This window comes from Vipera ursinii (genome assembly GCF_947247035.1).
Source record: "Vipera ursinii genome assembly, chromosome: 15".
NCBI classification, from domain to species: Eukaryota; Metazoa; Chordata; class Lepidosauria; order Squamata; family Viperidae; genus Vipera; species Vipera ursinii.
Genome location: NC_139528.1, coordinates 8971896 through 8996195, shown reverse-complemented (window position 1 = coordinate 8996195; position 24300 = coordinate 8971896). Strand labels below are relative to the sequence as shown.

The following is a 24300-nucleotide window of genomic DNA, read 5'->3' as shown; positions in this document are numbered from 1 at the left end:
CTTATACAGATAAACACACACACGCACACACAAAAGGAAGGGGGAAAAAGAAACATATATTAAAAACACTTTTTAAGCAATACTCTGGATACAAATGTATTTTTAACCTACATATATTCTAAACTTTCTAGTCTTTTTAAGGATCACTTTATCATAAAATAAAATATCCTTTTCCCTTATAATAAATTACCTAATAAAAAGTATTTTTATTTAGCCCAGTTCCTTACTACATTTATATGTAATAAATGCATTTATTAAAATAGAATATTAAATTATAAAGAAATGATTTAATTTTTTTCATCTCCCCCCACCTCTCCAGTAGGAAAAAAAACTTGAAACAATTAAGCATGTAAATGAACATCATCAACGGAAAAAAATGAATGGAACAAAAATTGGTAATATTTGTTGCTGTTGATTTGATTCAAGAGAGTTAACAGTCAGAGCCTTTGTATTGTTGGATATTTTAAAATTGCATCTGAGAATGAGCGAGGGGTGTGGGGGGGGGGAGAGAGAGAATGAAGAGTATTTCCCCTTACCAAAAAAATATTTCTGCAACTAGATTATGGACAGGACAGTAATTTTGATCATATCCCCTCCTTAAAATATAAATCCGAATTTATTTCTTAACATTAAATGTATTATAATAATACTATTTTCTATATATTTAACATCAGTGAAACCCTTATCACAGTATGACAATTGGAAATACCTCCCTTTCATAGAAGCGCACCGATTCAAACCTTGCGCAGCTTGGCATTATTTTCAACAACTCCCCCCCCCGCCCCCCACCCTGCAGCGCAGATGTCAAGGACGGGATCCTTCAAGGAGAGCCGAAGGGATCGACCGGCTGTGTTCTGCGACCTGGAGTCTAAAATGGTAGGAAAATGGCTGAAGATCAAAATCTCCAAAGCTTTTCAGAAAGAGTCACATCAAAGTTAAGCAAATGGTGGCACAGGCAGTCCTCGACTTATAAGCATTCATTCAGTGACCGTTCAAAGTTGCAACAGCAGTGAAAAAAGTGAGACTTGCAACAGATCCCCGCACCTATGACTGTTGCAGTGTTCCTACAGCCAGGTGACCAAAATCCGAGCATTTGGTAAGCAGCATGTATTTGTGACATTTGCAATGTCCCAGGGTCACATGGTAACTACTTGTTATACTTCCTCCCCCCACAGCTTCTGACAAAGAAAGTCAAGCTGGGGGGGGATCAGATTCACTTAACAACCGTGTTAGCATCTATCCACTTAGCAAGTGCAGCCTTTTGCCTGGCAAAACAAGGTTGTAAAATCAGCTGCAACACCGTATTTAGCAACTGAAATCCCGGTTCCAGTTGAAGTCATAAGTCGAGGACTGCCTGTACGGGCAATGAACTCAACCAACTGGACGTGACTTGCGTTCTTTTTGGTCACAGCAAGCAGTCAGCCTGGACTGTCCAGCCCCAGGTGGGTTTTGGGATGGAAGAGCAGGAGTGGGGGGGAAAAAACGTGGCTGAAGGAATCCCCTGGTAGCCACGTCCAGCTTCTTCTCAAGCGAAACAGGAGAATGTCCCAGCAGAAATCAAGCTCTGACTCCGAGGAGTCCTGAGCCACGTTAAAATGGGTTTGTATAAATGAGTTTAAAAAACAAACAAGGTTTTTCTGGTCTACATTGGAGAGAACATAGTTGTAAAGCACCTCTGTTTAAGACAGGGTTTCTCCATCTTGGCCACTTGAAGATAGCTGGAGTTCAACTCCCAGAATTCCCCAGCCAGCACAGAACAGCTGGCTGGGGAATTCTGGGTCTTGAAGTCCACCTATCTTCAAGTGGCCAAGAAGGAGAAACACTGGATTAGAGTATTGCTGGCATAAGGCATTTTGTAGAATATATAAAAACAGCCCTGGTGCTACTTTCCTCTCAGATAATCATTTCGGCAGATGCGATGGAAATAGCTGGTCACTCAATTAAAAAAAACAATGAATATTCCTTTAAGTGGATGAGACCCCTATTTTTTAAAAGTAGCTAGTTATTTGACAAGAATGGAAAGCAAACAATAAATATCCCAAAAGATCTTTTTTTCTGTTGATAAATTGCTGATAAAGTAAGTACCAATGTGTGAATATCTAAAAAAACATTCGAATTTTGATTCTTAAAGCGACAACCTTAGTGGTTTCCTGAATTTCAAATTCCCCATTTAAGAAGAGGTTGGACAGCCATTTGTCCTGAATAATAAAGGACTCCTGCTTGGGCAGGGGGTTGGACTAGAAGACCTCCGAGGTCCCTTCTGACTCTGTCATTCTGTATTCTGTAAATTCCCCATTAAAGAAGGATAAATTCCAGGAAACTGGATTTTTATTTGAAAAGTTCTGCTTTAAGACTTGAAATCAATTTCCACCCCCTCCCCTTTGTCTCCTGAGGGTGGGTTGGGGGCTTGGGGCAATGCCAACCAGGCCTGGGCTCCTTTGAAAATGTGAAGCTTTGAGGTCTGGACTTAGAAACATAGAATCCTAAGGCTGGAAGGGACCATGGAGGTCTCCTAGTCCAACCCGTCCAAAGCAGGAGACTCCATTTCAGTATTTCTGATTCAGTTATTATAAAATATAATAACTTCAGTTATTCTGATATGGTTTGGCAAAAGAGCTCAGCCCTACTGAAATGGTTAAAATCTACTCTGCTGTTGATGGTCTTTCTTAAAAAAAGGATGCCATGAAAGGCACAGCAAAGATTCTTCAGCTTTTCTATCAGCGCCCTCCAAGTCTCAGCATCGGGGCCTTCTGTATGGTTGCCGTAGGGCGGCTCTGGAGGTCACCATCCCTACACATTAGAACCAGCCAGAGGTTGGGGTTAGCACTACCGGCTTGATCAGATGCCCAGGATCTCCCCCAGCCACAGCTTAGCATATGCTTGGCCAAGGCCCGCATGGTGGTGCCAAAGCAGGGTTGGCGGGCTGGCATTGGGGGGCTGGTGGTCTGCTCAGATGACATCACACACACACATACACACACACCCTTTGTGCTGGTGAAGCACCAGGCATGGCTTCCTCCAAGGAATTCTGGGAAGTGTTCTTGAGGTCAGCCAGCCACAGGCAATGTCTTGATTCCCAAATCCCGTTTTGGTTCTCCAGAAAACAGGCAGCCATCACACAGGAAGACACCAAATTTGTGCTAAGGAAAGCAGGGTCTTCTGAATGCCCCAAGCTGGCAGCAGTGATGGGGGAAGTGGGGGATGCCAAAAGTTTTGGCTGCCTGCCCATCCAAAGACTAGCCAAGTGGAGGCTCGCTTGATGCCATTCCTGGGAACTGGCATCCTGTCACCTGGTGCCCAGGTGGCCCTCCTGGTGCCCTCTCGGCTGCAGCTCAGTCTTTTGTGGGGGGGGGGCAGTTGGGAGGCAAGACATTCGGGTGTGGGGACTGAACTGACGATTTCCCAGGTTCCCACGAGCTCCCCTGATCCTACTGGAAGGATTACCTAGAGAAAAAAAGATCTCATCCATTTTTCTCTTCTTTATTGCTGGCGAATTGAACCAACAAGAGATCTGTTTACCTATCAAGGAAGATACAGGTCAGAGCAAAAAATTAAGGTCATGGGCATTTTTTTATCTTTTAAGTGTGTGTGTGTGTGTGTGTGTCTCTGTGTGTGTGTACACACACACAAACACATATATTTTTTTAAAAAAATTATTCTCACACCCTTCCTATAAGAAGTGCAGGGAATTTCAATGTGTGGATTCCTTCCACAAGATCTTCCTTTCCAGCAGAATGCAGGAGCCCCCCCCAGCTCCCCCCCCAAGGGTCTGCAACTCTGGTCAATCTTTCTCTTTCTTTCTTTCTCTTTTTCTTTTCTTTTCTTTTCTTTCTTTCTTTCTTTCTCAACATTAAAAGTAACGACAGGTGGGCAGAAATATATATATATATATATATATATATATGTATGTATGTATGCTTTTATATATATATATATTTTAAAAGATGGGAGTTAAAATACTGCTATTAAACTAGAGGTGCTACATCAGGCTTTATATAGAGAGAGAAACAAACTTTCCACCATATTCAACCATGATGAATATACTAGAATATTTCCCCTTTTAAAGAATAGATGTGAATATAAAATCCACCTGATTAAAACTAGAGGGATAAGGAACCAGGCTGGTCTTACCCCTCAAAGATTATTGAAATTAAAAATATGTTAATTTTTTTTTTAAATGAGAGGGGGTAAGACCAGCCTGATTCCTTACCCCTCCAATTTTAATCGGGTAGATTTTATATTCACATCTATTCTTCAAAAGGGGAAATATTCTAATATATCCATCATGGGTGAATATGGTGGAAAGGTGGTTTCAAACTTTCCATCTCATTCAGGCGATAACGGGGGTGGGGGATAGGGGGAGACTGGGGCTAATTCACCTACCCCTTCTGGGCACATGGTCCTTCCATGCCCCCCGCCCCTTGTAAAAGGGCCAGAGCTCAATTCAGCCCCACCCCAATATACAATTCCTCTTTTCCTCCCTCGCCTGGCATAAAGTAACCCAACATCGACCAAACATGTTCTCACATGAATTACGAAACAGACTATACTCTGCCAAGAACACCTAAACCCAAGAACCCCTGGGGAGTTCCAGCGTCACTTCCTGCCTTGCCCCAAAACTTCTACCCCCCTTTTATCTACATCAGCAGAGACCTGCCTCCCCCCGTCCCCCGCCCCCCGAAAGGACCGAGTTTCCTCCTCTTCCCCTGCTCAGTGACTGCCCCACCTTCCTTCCATCTTCTCCTGGAACAGACATACATGAGCGCGTGTTTATATTTATATCCCAGTAGAACAGACATGAAGGGAGACTTTGTACCCACGAGGGGTTTGCGGTGAAATTAAAAAAAAGCACGAAGCCAGGGAATCGCTCAGTCTTTCTGGCTCCCCCAAAGAAATGCATAGAAAGTTGCTTGGCTGGTGTGCTGGGATGGGGAGCCTCCTCACCTCCCCCTGCAGGGGGGGGCACTGCATTCGGGGAGCTGCAGATGGACAGGGCGCAGGCCGGAGCCTTTGTTGACTCGGGGCCAACCGAACCCCCTCACGGTCCTCCTGATTCCCTACTTGGCCGGAAAACACCTTCATGCTGCTGAATGAGTGGGTGGGGCTGCTCGTTCTGGCCGGGTGAGGAGGGTGGCCACCCTAGAGCGCTGAGACTTCGGTGCAGAGGAGGTGGCTGCACTGGGTACAAAACTGGCTCGAGTAGCATGGGAATGAAATGCCACTCGTCCAGTGTGTCATCGCGATCAGATGAAACTGCAGTGCAGATTGAAGCCACGTTACCTTCCAGGACAGGTGGGAAGGCCCAGGTGAAGCTGACAGGTCCCCGTTCACTCAACATTGTCTTTGCATGCAGAACATCGGAGCGAGTGAGCGGGCACGCTTCAGCTCAGCCCCCTGTCTTTCCACTCCTGCACAAGACCTGGATATTCTCATCATAAAGAAGAACAGCTGCTGCCACCGCTGTGGCCCTTCCTCCCCAGGTCCTCCCCCTGAAAACAGATCCTGGCCAGATGACACCTTTGGCCCAAGGTTGGCCAGACTGACCAACAGCCAGGGCTATGGCCATTCTCTGTGCTGAGCAAACATGGCTCGAGAAGGGATTTGGCATTGTGAGAAGTCAGCGGGGAGGTGTCAGAATCTCTGGAGGGGGCGGGAGTCCCGTGGGTCACAGTGGGGCTTCTTCTGTGGCCAAGGGTGGAAGCGTGGGGTGCATGCATAGCTGTGAGCGTCTTCCCGAGGCAGAGCAAGCGAGATTGGCTACGCCAGAAAGGGGTGGGCCATGGCTGCAGGTGGTGGACCTGGCACTGTCCGTGAGGGCCTGAGGTATTCCTGGGACAAATCCACAGAGGTCAGAGGGTGATATTTGGGACAGAGAAAAAGAAGAGATTTCCCCCAAGAATGTTACATGGTGATGAAACAAAAGTCTTCCGTAAAATGCACAAAGCAAAACCCAAACCAGAATCTTTTGTCTTCTCAAACCATCTCTGAGCTTGGAAAGTTTCCTTCTGCAAACAAGTCCAAGAAGTTTAAGCAAATGTAACAGGAAATGGGCAGAAAAGGAATATGTATGTGTGTTTGTGTGCGCGTGTGTGCTGTTTTGTTCCACCCCTTTGCACGTTTGGCATCCAGGTAGCAAGTTGAATAAATCTCACCAAGTGACGTGGCTGGAGGTGAATTCACAAGGAGAGCAGCACAGCAGCTCCTCCACGCCCAGAAGTTGAACAAAGTATCTGAGATCACAAAAGCAGCAGTCAAATGTCTTGAAATGATTAAGGATGTTCTGCAAGGCAATTCAACATTAGATTATTTTTTTTCCTTTTTTTGAGCATGTGTCTGCTTCATTCTGAAAAAAATAGAATATATAAAACTAGATAACCTCAGGAAGATCCAGATGAGGACAGTGAAAAGAGGTTTTGGTCCATAAGGAAATACTCTTTCTTTTTTAAAATCTTTTTACTTGATTTTGAGTAAGAAAAGTTTTGGTCCAGTTATATAACAAAATTATATATCAACTTGTCAATTTGAATAGTTACTGGTGGGTTTTTTGTTTTTGTTTTTTGCATTGTATTGGGTTGTGGATTAAAATGGGGTTTTGTTGCCGGTATTGCATGATCGTCTTCTTAGGTTTTAATGTGGAACTTGTTAAAATCAGGTGAGAAAAGAAAGGAAGAAAAACGCTTCTCTTTTGCATGGCTGTGTCTTTGAAGTTGCATCATGAAATGCAGGCTTACGGAGGTCAACCCTCACCCGACATTTGGAAGGGTTGATTTGCATGCGGGATTTTTGTTCTCTTTTTGGAAATACCCTGTTACTGACTCCTGATTCTTATTAGATGAATCCCTGCTTGGATAGAAAAAGAAAGATCAATGTTCAAAACCCTTTGCGGTGGCTCAGAAGACTCCAAATGAAACGGTTAAAGTAGCCAGGAGGATTCACACACCTTTTCCTCGTTTTCCTGGCCCAAATATTATTCATTTTCGTTAAACTTTTCTTAGAAAAAAAAATAGAGGAAACAGAAAATAAAGTTCTTTAGCTGCTTTTTTTTCTTTTTCTTTTTAAATGCTGAGGTAATGCAGTTGTGCCCTCGTTTGATCATCTTCCCAAAGGCTTCTCTCTTGTTTATTCCTTCCTCCTCCAGCTTGAGTTCCTTCCAAAGCTGTTGTCCGCCAGGCCGGCCAAGGTCTTCCGGCCCTGTGGTGACCACGACCAGAGCTGGGTTGTTGGGGAGAAGAGGTTTCTCGATCGCCAGGAGATACCAGAGATCCACCAGGTCGGCCCCCCTCCAGCCCCCCCAAGACCATCTTGAGAAAGAATTCACCCCCAAAAATCAGCACCACCAACCACTGCGTATCAAATCGCCTGCCCAAGTATTTATAGATTCTCCAGTTAAATCGTATCCGTCATCTTCGTCATCATCATCACCACTATCATTATTTTCTTTAAAAATAACATACATTGCTCCTAAAATAGTTTCTTTCCTCTTTAAATTAATGTTCGTTTCTCTCCTGTGTTTGTTCCTGCTTCTGATGTCCTTCCGTCCGTCTCGTCTCTTCCTCGCTCTCCTTCCTGTTTGCCAGGTTTTCCGCAGCTGCTGCTGGTTCTAAGAAAATATCCTAATGGCCTGAGTCGCTGCCGCGTGGCAGACGGGGCACTCGGGGTCGGTCCGCTCGCAGATCCGCACGGCACACTCCATGCAGAAGAGGTTGTGGCCGCAGGGCACCAGGGCCGCCGTGACCTCGCTTTCGAAGCACACCATGCACTCCCGGCTGCTCGAGAGGGATGTCCGGCTGGTGGTGGAAGCGCCCAATTTGGAGAAGCCTTGCAGGGGCTCCCCCTGAGACCGTCTCGGAAGCCCAGAGAGGGGAGGCTCTTGGATGGATGACGAGGGGGAGCGGTGCGAATTGGGGTGGAGGGTGCCGGCATTGCCCGAGCGCTGTTTGGAGAACAGCACGGAAACTGGATTGGTGTTTTCCTGGCCAGCCCACAGAGGCGCTCCTGACTCGGGGACCCCATAATACAGATCTTGCTTGTTGACCCCGTAGTTAGGGAAGAGGTAACTGTAATTGAAATCGTTTTGGTCGTTCAGCCGGGGCGTCTCATAGGCAGGGTCCAAGGAGCAGTCGCCGATGCACCCGAGGCTGTTCTGGCGGAAGGTGGAGAGGGGTTTGCAACCTGGGGCAGGAGTGTGGACCCGCCAGGCCTCTGAGTAGCGGTTTTCCATGCCTGAGTCAGGACTGCTGGACAGGAAGTCATTCTCGTTGTTGTATTCTAGGATTTTGCCTGTCCGGACAGCGATGTGGGTTTCAATTTCCTCTCGGGCTCGCTCCACATTGCCAGGGGCCCCGGTGATCTCAAAGACGGGGTCCCGGTCACGGCTGGGTGTGATGATGTAGGTGTTGGTCTGCTGCTGGATCCGCTTGATGGTGGCCCCTTTGGGCCCCACAACTAAGCCCACCACACGATAGGGGACCCGGACCCGGATGGTGACCTGCCCAGGCAAGGTGGGGGCGCTGCCAAAGGTGGGGCCGGCCTTGTTGCGGGAAGCACGGATCATGGAGAAATGCTCAGCAGCCGAAATGATTTCCCTCCTGGCCATGGCGACATCCTCCCGCCGCCCAGTCACCATGAAGACGGGCTCTTCACCGCGGACCGGCGTCTTGATGTAAGTGTTGGTCTTGGCTCTCAGAGCTTTGATTTTGCAACCTTTGGAAGAAGAGAAGAAGCAAAGGAGAATGAAAAGTTAGTAGTTGGACCGGGATCTGAAGGATGCAGAGGGCAGAGGACCCAGTCTTGCGACACTTGGACCACTGCGGGAAGGTACTTATAAATGGCACCAAAGGGGGCTAAAATGGGAAGGCAGCAGCTCCCCCTCCCCCTCCTTCCTAATATTAACAGCAGTATGACAATCACACACACACAGACACACAAAGAGGCGCATTCTCTGGATGTGTTTGGGCTCAGGCTGGATGCCATTTATCTAGGATATTCCTTCTCAAACTTGGACACTTTAAAATGGGTGGACTTCAGCTACCAGAATCCCCCATCCAGCCATGCTAGCAACCAGAAGTAAATGCCAGTTTTCTGCAAAAACATCGTGAATTGCTGTCCTCTGATCATGGGATGCTGGAAACGGTTGCAAATGCGAAAAATTACTAAGTGACCAGTCAGAAATTGAGGACTAACCCCTAGTTTACTCTGCTCTGTTCCAAGTTCTATTTTGTTTTATGTTCTATGTTCTATTCCATTCCACTCCATTCCATTCTTCTTTATCAGACTTGTATGTTGCCTATCTCTTCAAAGGAGACTCTATTATATTCCATTTTATTCTATTTTTTCTCTTCCATTCTGTTCCATTCCATTTATAGCAATGCCTAACTCTGCAACTCTGACTCTGGGTGATATACAAATAATCCCCAAGTTACGAATCTTCACTTAGCGAATGTTCAAAGTTACGCCATAAGCGCCCCCTAGTGTTTATGAACAAGTCCCGAAATTACGAATGTTGCAGCCACCTGGGCAGTCATTCACACTTATGAGCAACCGCAGAGGCACTGCAATATTTGCCCTGCCTGTTCTCCTTCCCACTGGGTCTCCATAGGCAAGAGGCATTGCGAAGATCTAGAAAGCCTGTTTTGGTGCTTCAGGCCTTCGGTGCGTTTGCAGAGAATGGATGCCTAAAGTACCGAAGGATCACGCGAGATCAGTAGTGTGAGATCTCACCCTACTGATTTTGCGTGATCTCATGGTATTTTAGGCCTCTGTTCTCTGCAAATGGAAGCCTGGAAGTCTGAAGTCCCACAAGATCCAGTCTGTGCGCAAAAAGTGTTTGCACACCAACGGGAGGCTTGAAGCAACGTGATTTCACTGCCCCAAACCTCCCTTCGGTGTGCAAACACTTTTCCACCCCGAACCTGGGAGCCTTTGAAGGAGACTCCCGGAGGCTGCCCACTGCTCCAGAAGTGGAAGGCAGCCCAGTAAGTCAGAGAAGCCGAGCCGGGCACACTTGTCCCGCTTTCCCTCTGCTCTCGCAAAGAAGCAGTGAGGCTGGAGACAGATCTTCACAAGGACGTGACCCGGCACGGCAGGATGGGGGGTGGCGAGCAATTGTGGCGATCCCAGGGGAGGGACAATGAGGTATCTTAGTGGGTTGGGGAAGGCCTTGGGTGGTCTGAAGCAGGTGGCCTGTTGCATCACTACCCCCCCATGGCCTTTCCCAGATAACTCATGTGCACATAACAACCCACGCATTCGATTAGCGAGTGCATGGGCAAAAGGAGGGAGTGATGGCATTCAAGATACACACGATTCACTCCTACGAATCCTCAATTTATGAATAGAAGGGAGGCTCCATTACATTTGTAATTCAAGGATTACCTGTACAGTAAAAATAATCATAAAACACAATTAGGAATCCAAACATCTTGTAGGAAAACATTCTTGAAACAGAATCAAACATGCCACACCTGCCATCTTTCGTGAAGAATTTGGGGGCCAGGGCAGGAGCCAGGGGTACCTTGGGAAAGCATTTCAGAGGGCAGATGTTGGCACAAAGGCCTACTTCCTAAGTCCCATCAAGAGACATTGCCTAAGGCAGTGATCCTCAACTCCAGCAATTTTAAGACAGCTTGACTTCAACTCCCAGAATTCCCCAGCCAGCGTGAAGTCTACCCATCTTAAAGTTGCTTGGGCTGAGAACCCTGGCCCAAGGGGAAGGTGTCTGGGCCGTGCCAATTGTGCCCAGGCTGTGGAGAAACCAGGGGAGACCAATGATCCTGCCATGTAGGTGATCATCAGCAACTGGAATTGCTCCTGCAAGCTTTGGATGGCAACGGGCAGAGCAGAATTACTTGGGACCAGTTGCAGCTTCTGAGCAGTCTTCAAGGGAAGCCATAAGTAAAGCACGTTGCTGTAGCCCAGGCCCAAGGAAACCAGCACAGGAGTGACTGTTGGAAAAGTAGCCAATCAGGAGAATCATTCCATTTTGGCATCCTAAGGCAACAACCGGAACTGAGGGCCACTTAGGATTTGACACGCTGCCCTTCGGGATGAGGGCTGGAAAGAAGCTACCAGGCCCATCTTTCTCCTGACTAGCCCGTCCTCAGCTTTCCATCCCATCTTCCTCTGCTGGTCCCAGCCAAGATGGAAGTTCTGCCTTCTCACCCACTCACCAACTGCCCCTCTGCCCACTTCAGTGCTCCCCCAGCCCTGGAAAAACCCCAGACTTTCCACACTCCTCCCTTGCAACCCCCCAGCATAGCCCTTCTGGGCTGGAATCTCAACTCAGGGGTAGCCAGAAGGGCATTAACTGGAGGGGGGCAGATGCCTGGGGGGGGGGCACAGAGAGCCCTGTCTGCCAGAGACTAACCTCCCTCACCGGCTGTGTATTTGCAAGAGGGCTGAGTGGATCCCGCCAAGCAGCTTCCTTTGCACCCACCCTGGTCTAGCCCATCTGCTTCGGAAGCTGCCCTGGGCTGTCTCCACGCAGGTGAGCATCTACAGCCGCTTCACATCCCAAAACAGACGTAAAGACCTGGGGAAAAAGGCGGCTCAAAGAGAGGGCCTTCGTGCATGCTCCTGCATCCTCTTTCTCAAGGATTGATCCAGCCCTCTTTGTTCAACTGGCTTCCGTAATTTGCTAGCATTTGGGGACCGTTTCTGAGACAAAATCCCTCTGGCAATGCTGCCTTTCCTGGCTTGCTGATCCCGCAAAGGTCCTCCCCGCCCCCAGCTGGGAGAAGAGGGTCGTGGTGGTGCTGGCAGGAGCCGCGGAAAGATGGAGCTGCCGGCAACAAAGGGGTCATGCAGACACGGAGACAAAGGAAGGGGGAGCCCAGGCAGGCAGCAGATGGAGGGAAACTAAATCAAGGCAGAAGCTTAACCAAGAACAAATGTCATTTCCACCAGCCTGGTGGTGAGGGTGGAGGGGACACGGGGGAGGGGGCAGCCAGCAAGAACAGGAGTGGGGCTGGGCTGGGGGGTGCCGGTGTGCCTAGAGGCAGGCCCCAAGGAAGGAACTGCTGGGCCCTGAGTCCAGCAAGAAGGTTGGTGGAGGGCATCTGCCCTGCAAGACTCACAGTGATCTGCTTTGGGGCAGCAGGGGCTCCATCTGCAGCTCAGGGGAACTGGAGAAAGTTTGAGGAGGTCAGCAGCTCCTTCTCCAAACTGCGGGGGGGGGGACCTGAACAGCTAAATCCTTTGCTGCAGTCTCTACTTTGAGGGGCACTGGGGAGCCCCTCATTCTCAGCAAGACCCCTGGGAGTAACCCAAGGCTTCAGGATGAGCTTCTCAGCCAGCTGGCAAAAGCTCCGTAGGCCACCTCCATGGCCAGCCTGCTGGAGGGGCTGGCGGGGAGGGCACCATTTCTGGCCTGATGGGCACCTTCTCAAGCAGGGCAGGGAAGCCACCCGGAGCCTTACACTGCTTGTACAGGAAGTCCTTGAGTTACGACTAATGGAGCATGCCGACTACAACATAAGCTGTGATGATTGAAAAGTGGATTATCCATGCAACCAACCCAATTTTACAACCATTTTCGTGGTGATCATTAAGCCCTTGTGCACTCTGGGACATTTTTGCCGAAAAGTAGGAGGCCATTTTTCGCAAAAAATGTCATAAATCTTGGTCAAATGACCATGGGATGCTGCCAATGTCTAACTACAGGCTGGTTACCCAGCATCCGACATGTGGTCAAGTGACTGGGGTGTGTGTGTACGGCCACTGAGCTTGGTCATAAGTAAGGTCATAAAGACCTTTGGGACGGGGTCCATCATAACTTTGAGCAGTTGTTAAGCAAGACAAGACCATAAGTCAAGACCCATCCTTCACAAGTACCACAATGAATGGAACAAGCTCAGGACCAGAAAAAGGCCAGAGGATCACCCGCTTCACAAAACGTCCCTTGCAGGATCTCTGCACAGCATCAGGAGCCCTAACTTCCTCTGATTCTGCGCACCATAGCCCATGTCTCTCACCCTTAAGAACACACAGAACATCAGAGTTAAAATCCTCCTGGGTGCAGCTAAACCAGACACTGACAAACATCAATGGCACCAAGCAGGCAGCTGCAACTATTTTGTCAGCTGGCCCCAATCCATCCAGAGAGGAACCCTTCCACTGCGTTTCCTTACTCTTTTAAGGAGGCTGGATTGTGGGAGTACAGAAAGTGGTGGAACTGCGTATGGTGGGGCGTGATTCTGAGCGTAAGGGACACCCCGCTTTTAACCCACGACTTGTAGAAAATGCACAAAGATATTCCTAAACCTCATTTTAAAAGTGCATCTGCCCGAAAGAAGATCACAAGTTGATATTTATAACCCGATGGGCAGCTCAGTGAGACAGAACAAAGAGAGAAGGTTTTCTTATTCAGAGAGATCCAAAATCTGGGTGTCCCAACAGAAAATATCCTGTCTCTTTCTCGAGAAAGCACAAGGGAGGGCCATGTTCTCCCCACTAAAAATCAGAAGGGGCAAAGGATTATGTGGTACCAATAGAAAAGAAACTTTGTAGCTCTGGTTTGAACTGTGGGGGTCCCTGGTGCTCTCTGAGCTGGGTGCTTTTCTTGAAGACGTTTCGTGACCCAACTAGGGAACATCGTCAGTGCTAGAAGGGAGGGGGGTTTATAGAGAGGAGGAGGAAGTCTGTAGGGTCCTTGGTGCTCTCCAAGCTTGGTTGTTTTCTTGCAGCTGTTTCATGACCCAGCTGGGCAACATCAATGCTTCAGTAAGCAAGAACATGCGATGACAGTTGACAGTTGCCTAGTTTGGAAGTGAGACATCTGCACGAAAACAAGCAAGCTTGGAGAGCACCAAGGACCCCACAAGACTAGATGGGTTAGGCAAGAGACTGAAGTTGGTGTGTGGGGGTGTTTCTCTGCCAAGTGGGAAGGAGAAGGAGGCACAGGGGTCTCGGGGCCGAACATGCTAAAACTGTCAGTTCACTAATGTCAGTTGTGATCTAGCTCAGGATTTCTCAACCTCAGCAACTTTAAAATGTGTGAACTCCAACTCCCAGACTTCCCTGCCACTGGAATGCTGGGATTTGGAATCCATACCTCTTGGATCTCTCTGCATAATGGCTGAGGTTGAGAAACTCTGAGCCAGTGGGTGTGTAGCGTCAAGATTACAGTCACAATGAGATTTTTTTAAAAAAATTATTTTAGTCCTACGATTTTACATTGAGAACTTTTTGTGCATCACCGAACAATAAACCTGGAACAAAGGAAGCCCCAGGAAGATCCTGAGGAGCCTGCCTTTCGAGGAGCATTACTCGTGAGGAATCACACCTTCTCTATTGGGCCAGATGCCGCCAGGTATCTGAAGTCTTAAATCTGGCTTTTTGTTGCAGATCGGATTAATCATCAATATTCTTTTCTGGGCAGAAAACTGTCCATTTGTGCTGGGGAAGACACAGCAAAAATATTATCAAAGAGGTGCCAAATTTGGGCAATGACTGTTGCAATGTTAAATGCAACCTTCTGTTTTTAAATAAGCAAAGGTTTTTTCTCCCAAGTGGGCCAGTGAGCCATCAGAGGTCTGCCCCCACTCTGCTGCCTTTTCCGTTTGAAATTGGCACCATCACCCCTGCAGGGCTGGCTGGCGGGCTTCCTCCAAGGACTGTGGGCAATTGGAGGGAACGCCCCACCCGGATGGGCTTTGAGAGGTCTTTGCGGGGCGGTGGGGTGGGAGGCAGGGAAGGGGGCTCACGCAGGGGGTAGGAGCAGCAGAAGGGGTCCTGAGACAGGCAGCAGCTGGCAAGGGAGGCCAACAGACCAGGTACCCCCAGTTTGCAGCTGGAAGTCTTCCTGGGGCAGACCCAATGCTGTGACCCTGGACCCCTTCGTGTGCTTTTCCCTGTGCTGCCTTGACCAAGAGCCACTGGGTGGATAGCCAGAAAAACCAGCTGGTGGCACCCCTTCATCAGGAAGGCTTTATTTGGCTCCCGCTAATCCTAAAACATAAAGCCTTTTGTGTGTCTGAAGGCTTCCATTCCGGAGCTTCAGCATCTTCCCTCTGAACAGCCACATTTTTGGCCACGCTGCTTACACTTCAACATACGTGAGACAGCAAGAGCCAGAAGTGTCGCCAGAAACCGGTGGTGGCCAACAGGCCAATCAGCGAAAATGGACCACTAACCCTGGCAAAATGGAACTAGCAGGTATTTTTCCCACCACCTTCATGCTGCCAGGCTGCAGAATGTGGCTCTTTGAGATAATACAGAAATGCAATTCTGAGGGCACGTCCAGATCTATGCCGAATCGTGCCCTTCACCTCTGAAGGAAGCTAACAGTCTCAGGGGGCAAAGCGCCCAATTTGTAAAACATTGGCATGATAAAAATGGAGGCTGTTGCCTCTGACAGGCTATTGAGTCAGCCTAGCAGCTGCTTCCAACTGTCCCTCTTTGCAAAGCCCCATAAGTATTTTATTCCAGGGCTCCCAGGAGCCAAGAAAGCGGCAGTCCCACTCTTGCTCGCCCCAAATCTCAGTTGCAGTTGCATTGACCTCCCTTGGATTTAAGGCAGGTCGCAGGGCCACATTGATGGGGGAGGGGCAGGTGGGGGGGCAGAGAATCCACTGTCTCACAGAGGCATTGCATACCTGGTTTGGCTCATTGCTGCATTCAGGAGCACAAAGCTTCCCCACCAAACTGGGCACTTTAGCTGCCAACTTTCAGTGGTGTGATCCAAAGACTGCAAGAAAGGGGCAGGGCTGCAGGCCTCTGCAGGACTGACTCTCAGCCCCCCCCCCACTTCTCGTGCCCTGTTCTCCCCCCCTCCCCAGAGTTGTCACCAATCGCCCCAGGATGCCCACTCAGCAGCATTGCAGGCCTCAGCCTGGCCCTTGCTCCCCCAGCCCTGCCTTCCTGCTCTGGGTCCCAATCCTGAAGTTCCCTTCCCTGCTTGAAGAGCTCTTCCACCTACAGAATGCAAAATGACAGAGTCGGAAGGGACCTTGGAGGTCTTCTAGTCCAACCCCCTGCTCGAGCAGGAGATGCTATACCATTCTGGACAAGTGGCTGTCCAGCCTCTCCTTGAAAACTTCCAGGGTTGGAGCACCCACAACTTCTGCAGGGAAGCTGTTCCTCTGGTGAATTGTTCTCCCTGTCAGGAAATTCCTCCTTCCTTCTTCCACAACTCTAAGAAATCATAGCCAGCTCCACATCCATGAGGAACACTGGCCTGATGGGGCTGCGAGCTCAGCGGTGATTGCCAAGGGAAGGCCGAAGAGGCAGCTCTGGTCCTCGGCCTCCTCCCATGGCAGGGGAAGCAGGCACAGGCGTGCAACCTCTGCTGCTGCCTTCCTGCTGGGCTGCCTCCCATCCTGAACCAGGCCCTTGGACAGCTCCTCTCTGCCATTCCTGTTGCTCACCCTTTGCAGGGCTGCTTCTGCTGTGACTGAAGCTGGATCCGTGTCTCCATGGCAGGAAGCCTGGAGGGAGACGGAGGACCTGGAGACCAGAGACCTGGCTGCGGGGCCCAAGCAAGGCGGGCAGCTGTGCTCCATCCGGTTGTGTGAAGAGCGTCATCCTCTTTTAGCCAGGAGTGGAGTGGCTCGTGGGAACGCAGCGCTTCCTGGCTGAGGGAGGCGTATGAGTCGGGCCCCAGGATGAAAACCCAGCCAGTAGAGTCAGAGACGGAGCTGCAGACTGAAATCCAGACTGGGCGGAAGGCAGCCTGGCAGGAGGAGCAGCCAGCCCTGTGGAAGACTCCTGAGTGCAGGGGGGGGTGCAGGCGGGCGGAGGAAAGGGCCAGGAAGGCTCCACAGAGAGGTGTGGCAGCTGGAAGCGCCAGAGTGGCACAGAGGCCTGGCTTGGGCAGGGGGGCAGGGGTCACCCTGCCTTGCTCCAAGGAGGCCCTCAGCGCATGCTCCAAGGAAGAACATGGTTGGTACATACAGAGGTGGAAGGAGACTCAGCACACCTCGTGGCACTAATCTTCAAGTGCTAAACCCTTTCCTGGTCACCAAGTGGCCTCTCCTCAGGCTGGCAAGGTAGGGGCCCATCACGCCCTCGGAGGCCGTCTCTGCCTTCGCTCCAGCCACGGAGGCAGCAATGCTCACCCCACTCCCGCCTCTGCAGGCCGCTCTCTCGGGGAGGCCCGGAGAGCTGCCGAAGAACCTTTCTCAGCTCTTGGACAGGCGGGCAGGAAGCCTCGGCAAGCCTCGAACGAGGGCAGGCCGTGGATAGGACAAAACCAAAGTTTCTCCCAAGTTGGCACACCGCCTTTGTGGATCTGAAGGAGGCTCAAGAGGCTAAACCAGGACTGATTAATGCCTGCTTTGGATACTACAGAGATCCATTTGGTCACGGATGAGCCAGCCAACATTTCTGTTGCTAAGTTAACTGAATTGTTAACTGAATTTTGCCCCAATTTACTGTCTTTCTGGCCACAGTTGTTAAGTGAATAACTACAGTTGTTAAGTCAGTGACGCATTTAAGTGAAATCTGGCCTCTCCATTAACTTTGCTTGTCCTAAGGTTGCAAAAGGGAATCATGTGACCTTGGGACACTGCGACCGTCATTAATATGAGTCAATTGCTCAATGTTCTTGTTTTTTATTTAAAATTTGTTTAATAAAATTTATTTTAAAAAATGAGTCAATTGCCAACTGTCTAAATTTTGATCACATGACCGTGGTGATGCTGCAACCGTTATAAGTGTAAAAACTGGTCATGAGTCACTTTTTGCCATCGTAACTTTGAATGGTCAGTAAACAAAGTTGCACATCTAGGACTATCTGTGCATTTTGGGAAACTGGGACTCTAGGTTAGCTGGTTGTGTGAAGTTTGTTTGCTGGCCCATTTACCTTACAAGGCTGCCCCAAAGACCTGGGGACAAGAGGGGCTTGGAGCACTTGGAGAAAAGGCCAGAGGGGCGTCTAATGCAGAGAGGATTCTGGGAGATGAAGTCCACGCATCTTGAAGTTGCCAAGGCTGAGAAAGATTCTGATCTCATGAATAAAGTCATCACCCGGATTTGGGGAAATGCAGCTTTTGTCCGTGATGATTATTTGGACATCTGACTCACCACTTCCATTTTGTAATCTCTGAGACAACCTCATCCACTCGCTCAGGAATTACAAATGCCGGGGGGGGGGTGGACGTTGGTTCGAGTCCATCCCCCCAACTTCTGGAAAAGAGCTCCAAGGCCAGGGCATCCTCCTGTTTGGATGCTGTCGGTCCTTCCGGTCCCGGAAAAGCCTCCACAGCCACTTAATAGTGCGGGAATTGCACTCTGCAGCTGCTCAGGAGCAGTAGGAGGTAAAAGTGGAGAGTCCCAGGGCCAAAATTTGGCCTTCTTTGCAGGCCTGTGAGGGGATCCAAAATCCATCCGGGAGGCCAAGACCTTCAGCTAAGCCACCAGTTTTCTCAGTATCAGCCTGCCAGCCCTGTGCCTGTGAGAGGAGACTAATCCTCAGCCTCCATTTAATTGTGTTATTCCGTGAGAAAGCTATTAACAGCACAGTCACCTTCGGGACTGGACTGACAAAGACTGTTTTGTGTTAACTTGCAGCCCTGCAGGACAGTGGGTGGACCTGCCCCCCATCTCCATCATCCTTGCCTCCATCACCTCATCCATCTCCATAACTCCATCATCTCAATTGTCCCATCTCTCCATCAACTCCAACTCCATCATCTCCATCTTCTCCATAATAATCCATCTCCATCATCTCCATCTCCACCTTCATTATCTCCATCTGTCTGAAGTACTGCAGGCTACTTCTGCTGATTGCCAGCTGCTGGCAGTTCAATCCTGACCGGCTCAAGGTTGACTCCGCTTTCCATCCTTCTGAGGTTGTGCGGGAGGAAGGGCAATAGGCTGGCTCTGTAAACCGCTTAGGGAAGCACTATGAAGTAGGATATAAGTCTAAGTGCTGCTGCTATCTCCATTTCCATCCTCTCCATCCATCATCTTCACCTCCATCCTACCCCGCATCCCAGCCAGAAGGGCAGCTGCAGCACAGAGGATGCTCCCCATCAGGTGAAGCCAGTGGTGTTATTCAAATAGGTGAACAACCGGTTCTCTGTGTGGATGCCGTTTCCGGAAGTCCATTCTGGGCCTGGGCAACAAAAAAATTAGCTTCCGGTTCTGCCAAAGTGGTGCGAACCGGCTGAGTCCCACCACTGGGTGAAGCCCCTCAACTCCCGCCTGCTGACGCAACTGCGGTTCCACAGGGCTTCATTCTCCTGCCAGGCTAATCAAAGTCTTTTTCAGCTTTGGCAGCTCTTGGGAAGCCCCTCCCTTGATCCTGACGGGGCCTCCCCTAGGCAGGGGAAGGCCCCACCTGAGAGAAGGGCCTGCCACCAAAGGGGCACCACGCGTGTCCTCAGCAGGACCTCCCCTGGGTTCAACCCAAGGGGATTTAAGCCGGATCAAGCCTTCGGAAGTGCGTGGTTCAGCTGCCCTTCTGTCCCCAGGTGAAGGCCACTCTGCTGCACCCCTCATCCACAGACCCAGCCCAAAGAGAAGGGCCTGGGGTGGAATGTTGCCGCACTCATGGTTCCCCTCCGGAGGGCGTCCCCAGCCAGGCGGCTCCCGCAGCCACTCATCCAAAGGCCCTTTCCTTCCTCGGTGCATTTCGTTTTCAGGAAAAGAAGGAAGGTCGGAGAGTTGCAAGGAAAGACTATGCAAAGTCCCAGAAAGGGGAGGGGGAGTCACCCGAGCGTCTGATCTGGAAGCCCCCCAAGGCTGAGCCTGGGCCTGTCTCTAGGAGCGTTGTCAAGCAATGGGCCCCTTCTTAGCAGCCAATGACCAGATGCAGCCGGGTACACACAATACGCTCAACCCTGAATGCAGGTTAACAAAAGACAACATGGCAGGCTGTGCCCAAAGAGTTTGGCAGCTCCACACTCTGCACGGGCTCCCTGTTTCATTTATTGAATTGTCTGGCAGATACCCGCCCCTCTTTTCCTCCGTGACCCCCAACCCTCCCACTTCCCATATTTTGCCCACAGCAGCAGAGGAAGTGCAGGGCCTTGATTTGCCCAGGGCTGGGAGGATCTGGACCCGGCCCCCCTGGGATCAGCACAAGATCCTCATCACCAGCCATTGGCTCAGTGAAACCAAGGTTGAAACGTTGCATTTCTCAATTGGCCATTGTTTTTCTCTTTTCTTCTTCTCCTGGTGTAGCAAATTTCCTGCTCTGTCGGCGAACCGTTAGGATGGAGCAAAGTAGAAGGGAGATTAATAATTAAATAATAATGAAAGAAATGGAGCGCTGGGCAGATGCACTTAAAATACAAAGCTGTCCTTCGCAAACTCTGCAGCCGAAGAGCATAGACTCAGATTGTTCCACTCCGCCACAAGTGGACTTTCAGAAACACAGAATGCAAACAGGTTTCAAGGAAATTGGTGGTTCTTATGCTATTTTTCCGGTCAACTGGATCCACTTTTCCACTCCTCTCCATAGCAATCCAGGTACAGGAGAAAAGGACAGGTGCTTCACACTAAGCCTGGCCCCACGTTTTGGAAGCTGAACTCCATTTCTGCCTGCTGGGGCTGGAGGTCCTCTGATCCCTTCTTCCAGCCCCGGGTGGCCAGGGGAGGATGTCCCTCACGAGGGAGGGAGGGAGGCAGGCAAACGGAGGAGTCTTCAATGTGCACTTTATGCACATGTAGCTGACCTTTCCAACAGCACACCTTGTCACCGTCTCTGCCTTGCTGATGAAGAAAAGGACTTGCGCCAGAGAAGAAAGCCACAAGATTTAAACTGGAACTGCTTTCGTATGTAAAAAGCTTACTTGTAAGCAAGCCGAAAGCGTCTGCCTTTATTTCTTCCCAGATTTTCTTGCCCTCAAGTCACGTCCCCTCCCTCCCTCCCTCCCTCCCTCCCCCTTCTCTGGATCCCTTCAAAATCTGGAGAAAGTCAACTGGGAAACAGGACTGGGTTCCGAGGAGTGACCCCCATGAATCGCACCAGAAGTGCAAGGCAGAGGGTGGGGGACGTCTATTTACAGCCATGTATTGAAAAGGCCAAGCAGAACCAAGTGGAGTTCCCTCTCAGTGGCTTAAACCACAATACATTTGCAAGGCTGAGATTCTCAGCATATCCTTTTATTTTTTTGCAAAGGCCGTGAAGCAGGAGTTTCTGCCATTCTCCCAAACTCAAAGGCGGCAAATGAAATGGGAGCCGGGCAGAGGCCCTCCAGAGAAGGGGTTCCCCCTAGAGCTCCAACAATGGGGCAGAGAACCCACCTTGTTGTGTGGAGGCAGCAGGAGCCCCTTTCAGAACCTATGCACGCTCCAAAGAGAGCCCAGGCCTTGTCGGAGATTTCTCTGGTTTGGGGGGTCATGCAAAATCTCGCCCCCTCATTCCGTGGAAAATTAAAGAAGCAAACAAGAAGCGGTGAGGATGCAGTTGCACTGAGAATGCAGCCCTTACATATTTATATGAGCTGCAAACGGTGGGAGGAATTTCTCCGCGCCCCCCCCTCCATTCTTTCCTGCAGGCCCCACTGTCTGCTGTGTGGCTCACAAACAGCCCCTTCGCCTAAGGGGTGAGAGTCAGCAGGTAAAGCAGCCTACGGAAAAGGAGCCTCTTTGGCTTCCATCTTTGAGAGGGCTTAAAATGCCACTTCCTTTTGAAAATAATAGGAAAATAAGACAAGCGGAGACACTTTCCATCCCCTCGCAAGAACCCAGCCTAATTAAACAAAGAGCAGACCGGCTTCCGCTGCAATGCACCTTCGGAGGGCTCTGCCTGCACCACCACTGTGGCGGAGGGCTTGGGCAGGGGGGGATTTGGGTTGGTGGGCCATTCTGGACAGCCAAAAAACGAGGTGAGGGGGAGGAAGCACACACACACACACACACACACACACACACACACAAAATGTGACAGGCTCTTCTCTGTATCTTTTTTTCCTTTCTTTTTCAATGAACACTAAGTGATTTTAGGGCACAGGAAGATATTTTTAATCCCCCCTTTTTCTGGAGGATTTATAACCACATTTGCTATGACACCTCAGAAAGGTGCTCGGGGGGGGGGGGGTGGAGGGTCCTCTCCGCTGCAGGAACACAGCTGGTGGGCCTCAAAGCCTCCATATCCTTTGTAGCAGAAAAACCCACTGCTGGTTCCATTGTTCTAACTGGGGCTTCTGGATTCACAAGTCAGACCTTTCCAACTTCACCCAAGTTCCTTTTCCACTACAGTGGGGGCCCCATCCTGAATCCCAGTTTCCCACTTCTGCCCAGAGCCCCAGCAAACACCCTCCCCTACACACACACACACACACCCCTTTCTTCCTGGTGCTCCATCAATATGGAGCTGCAACGTATTTCCAAAGCTGTTCCTAGCCTCGAATGGGGGGGATGTTTATTTACAGTAGCCATTATCTCCCCTCCTTTGAAGAATGGAACTTCAGCAGCGGCTGGCATTCTTTTCTGGAGGGTGGGGAACCCCAAATATCCCCCCCGTCTCAGGTTGCTCTACGCCGGACGACAAGGAAGAGGCTGGAAAACACCCATCGGGATGGAGGCAGCCCGGCAGCCCCGCAGCTGCCGCCCGTCCTTCCGCCAGAAGGGAGCTCCTCCCGCGAAGAAAGCAGCGCCGGGGACGGGAGGAGGCTTCCGAGATCCCCCCGCCCGGGTCCCACTCCCCTTCGGCTGCTGCTCGCGAAGCCTCCGCCGGCTCCAGCGCTCGCCTCCTTCCCGCGCCCCCCCCCGCCAGCCGCCGCCGCGAGAGAGACCGAGGCGAACCACGCCCCCTCTCGCGCCCAGAAAGCACCCAACAAAAGAGGGGGTCTTCTCGGCCTTGCCCACCCTCGCCCCGGCCCCGGGAAAGCCCCACGCGCGCTTCTCCCCACTCCCAACGGCAACCGGGGGGCAGAGGGGGGTCTGCACACAATGAAAAGTAAGCGGCGTCTTTCTGGCCGGGCTGAGCGCCGAAGCCGCGCATTTCTTCCTCCCGAACATCCTCCCCCCGCCGCCGCCCCTCGCCTCTCGCCGACCCGGTCCCCGCCACGGGCAAAGCGCTTCCAGAGACGCCTCCGGGCCGGCCGGGCAGACAAAGAGGGGCAACTTTCCGGCCTCCCGCCTCCAACGGCCCTCGCTCCCGTCAGTCACCTGCGGGGGGGCTTGGCGGGGTCGCCGGGGACCCGCTTCAACTTTGGGAGGGTAGCCAGGCCCTTCCCCGCCCGCCGCCCCGGCAGCAACCGAGGCAGCCCCAGGGCGCCTCGGCGGGCGAGCGAGCAGGAGGACCGAAGGGCCGGCCGGGGCCGGTGGCGGGGCCGGGAGAGCAGCGGGGAAGGCGGGCAGCGCCCGGAAGGCAAGTGCAGCCGCCGCCGGCGGAGGACAAAGGCAGGAAGGCGGGAGCGCGAGCGGCGCGGGACAAAGGGCGGCCGCGGCACCGGGCGGCCGGCAGGCGGAGGCGAGGGGGAGTGGCCCTCGGCCGAGCCAGCGCCGGAGAAGCGGAGCCGGGCAGCGGCGGAGACAATGGGCACGGCGGGCGCCTCCCTCCCTCCCCGTCCCCCCGGCTCACCTTGCCGGCCCACGATCTCCGCCACGTGCTCCGAGCTGGGCACCGGGACGCACTCGGTGCTGTTGGAGCTGCTCTTCAGCCGCAGGTCGGCTTCCTTGTAGAGCACGCAGAGCTTGCCGGCCTCGGGGGCGCCGGGCGGCGGGGGCGGCGGCGGGGGCGGCGGCGGGATGGCCGCCCCCGAGGAGCCTTTGGGGGGCGGCGGCGGCGGCTGCGGCTGCTGGGCTGAGGCCGGCGGGGGCGGCGGCGGGGGCGGCGGCGGCGGCGGCGCGGGCTGCTGGGGCTGCGGCGGCGGGGGGGGCTGCGGCGGCTGGCCGCCGCTGCTCTCGTCCGCCGCCCCGCCGCCCCCCAAGGCCGAGGCGGCGGCGGAGGGCGCGGCGGCGGCGGCGGCGGCGGCCGAAGGCTCCCCCAAGCCCAGCAGGCAGAGCTGGTCGAGGGCGAGCTGCAGCGCCCGGTCGTCCTCCAGCAGCGCCCGCTCCTTGCCGCTGCCCGGGAAGCAGCCCAGGTCCCCGAAGCCCCCGTTCCTTTCCATTATCCCTGACACTACCAGGCTAGGCATGGCTAACAAAGGCTGGGGAGAGAGGGGGGTGGGGGGGCGCGGCGGCGGGATGGCGGTGATGGGGCTGCTCCTGCTTTCGCTGGGGCGGCCGCTGCTGCTGCTGCTGCTGCTGCCGCTGGTGGGCTGGGAGGGGAGGGGGCTGGGCGGAGGAGGAGGGGAACAAAGAGCCTGCGAGGAAGGAGGGGCAGGCACAAAGAGGGGGAGCGAGGCGGCCGGGAGGGAAGAGCCGGAGACCCCCGCCCACCTCCCTTCTTTCCCTGCTGGCCGAGCC

General features: G+C 51.9%; 1 protein-coding gene across 1 annotated transcript; it reads right to left on the bottom strand.

Moving 5' to 3' along the window:
* Positions 1-7600: 7600 nt before the first annotated feature.
* MEX3A (mex-3 RNA binding family member A) lies at positions 7601-24029 on the bottom strand (the record flags this gene model as incomplete). Its single annotated transcript, XM_083374078.1, has 2 exons — positions 7601-8703; positions 23474-24029. The coding sequence occupies 2 exons, from the start codon at positions 24027-24029 to the stop codon at positions 7601-7603; spliced, it is 1659 nt and encodes a 552-aa protein (XP_083230204.1).
* Positions 24030-24300: the final 271 nt, after the last annotated feature.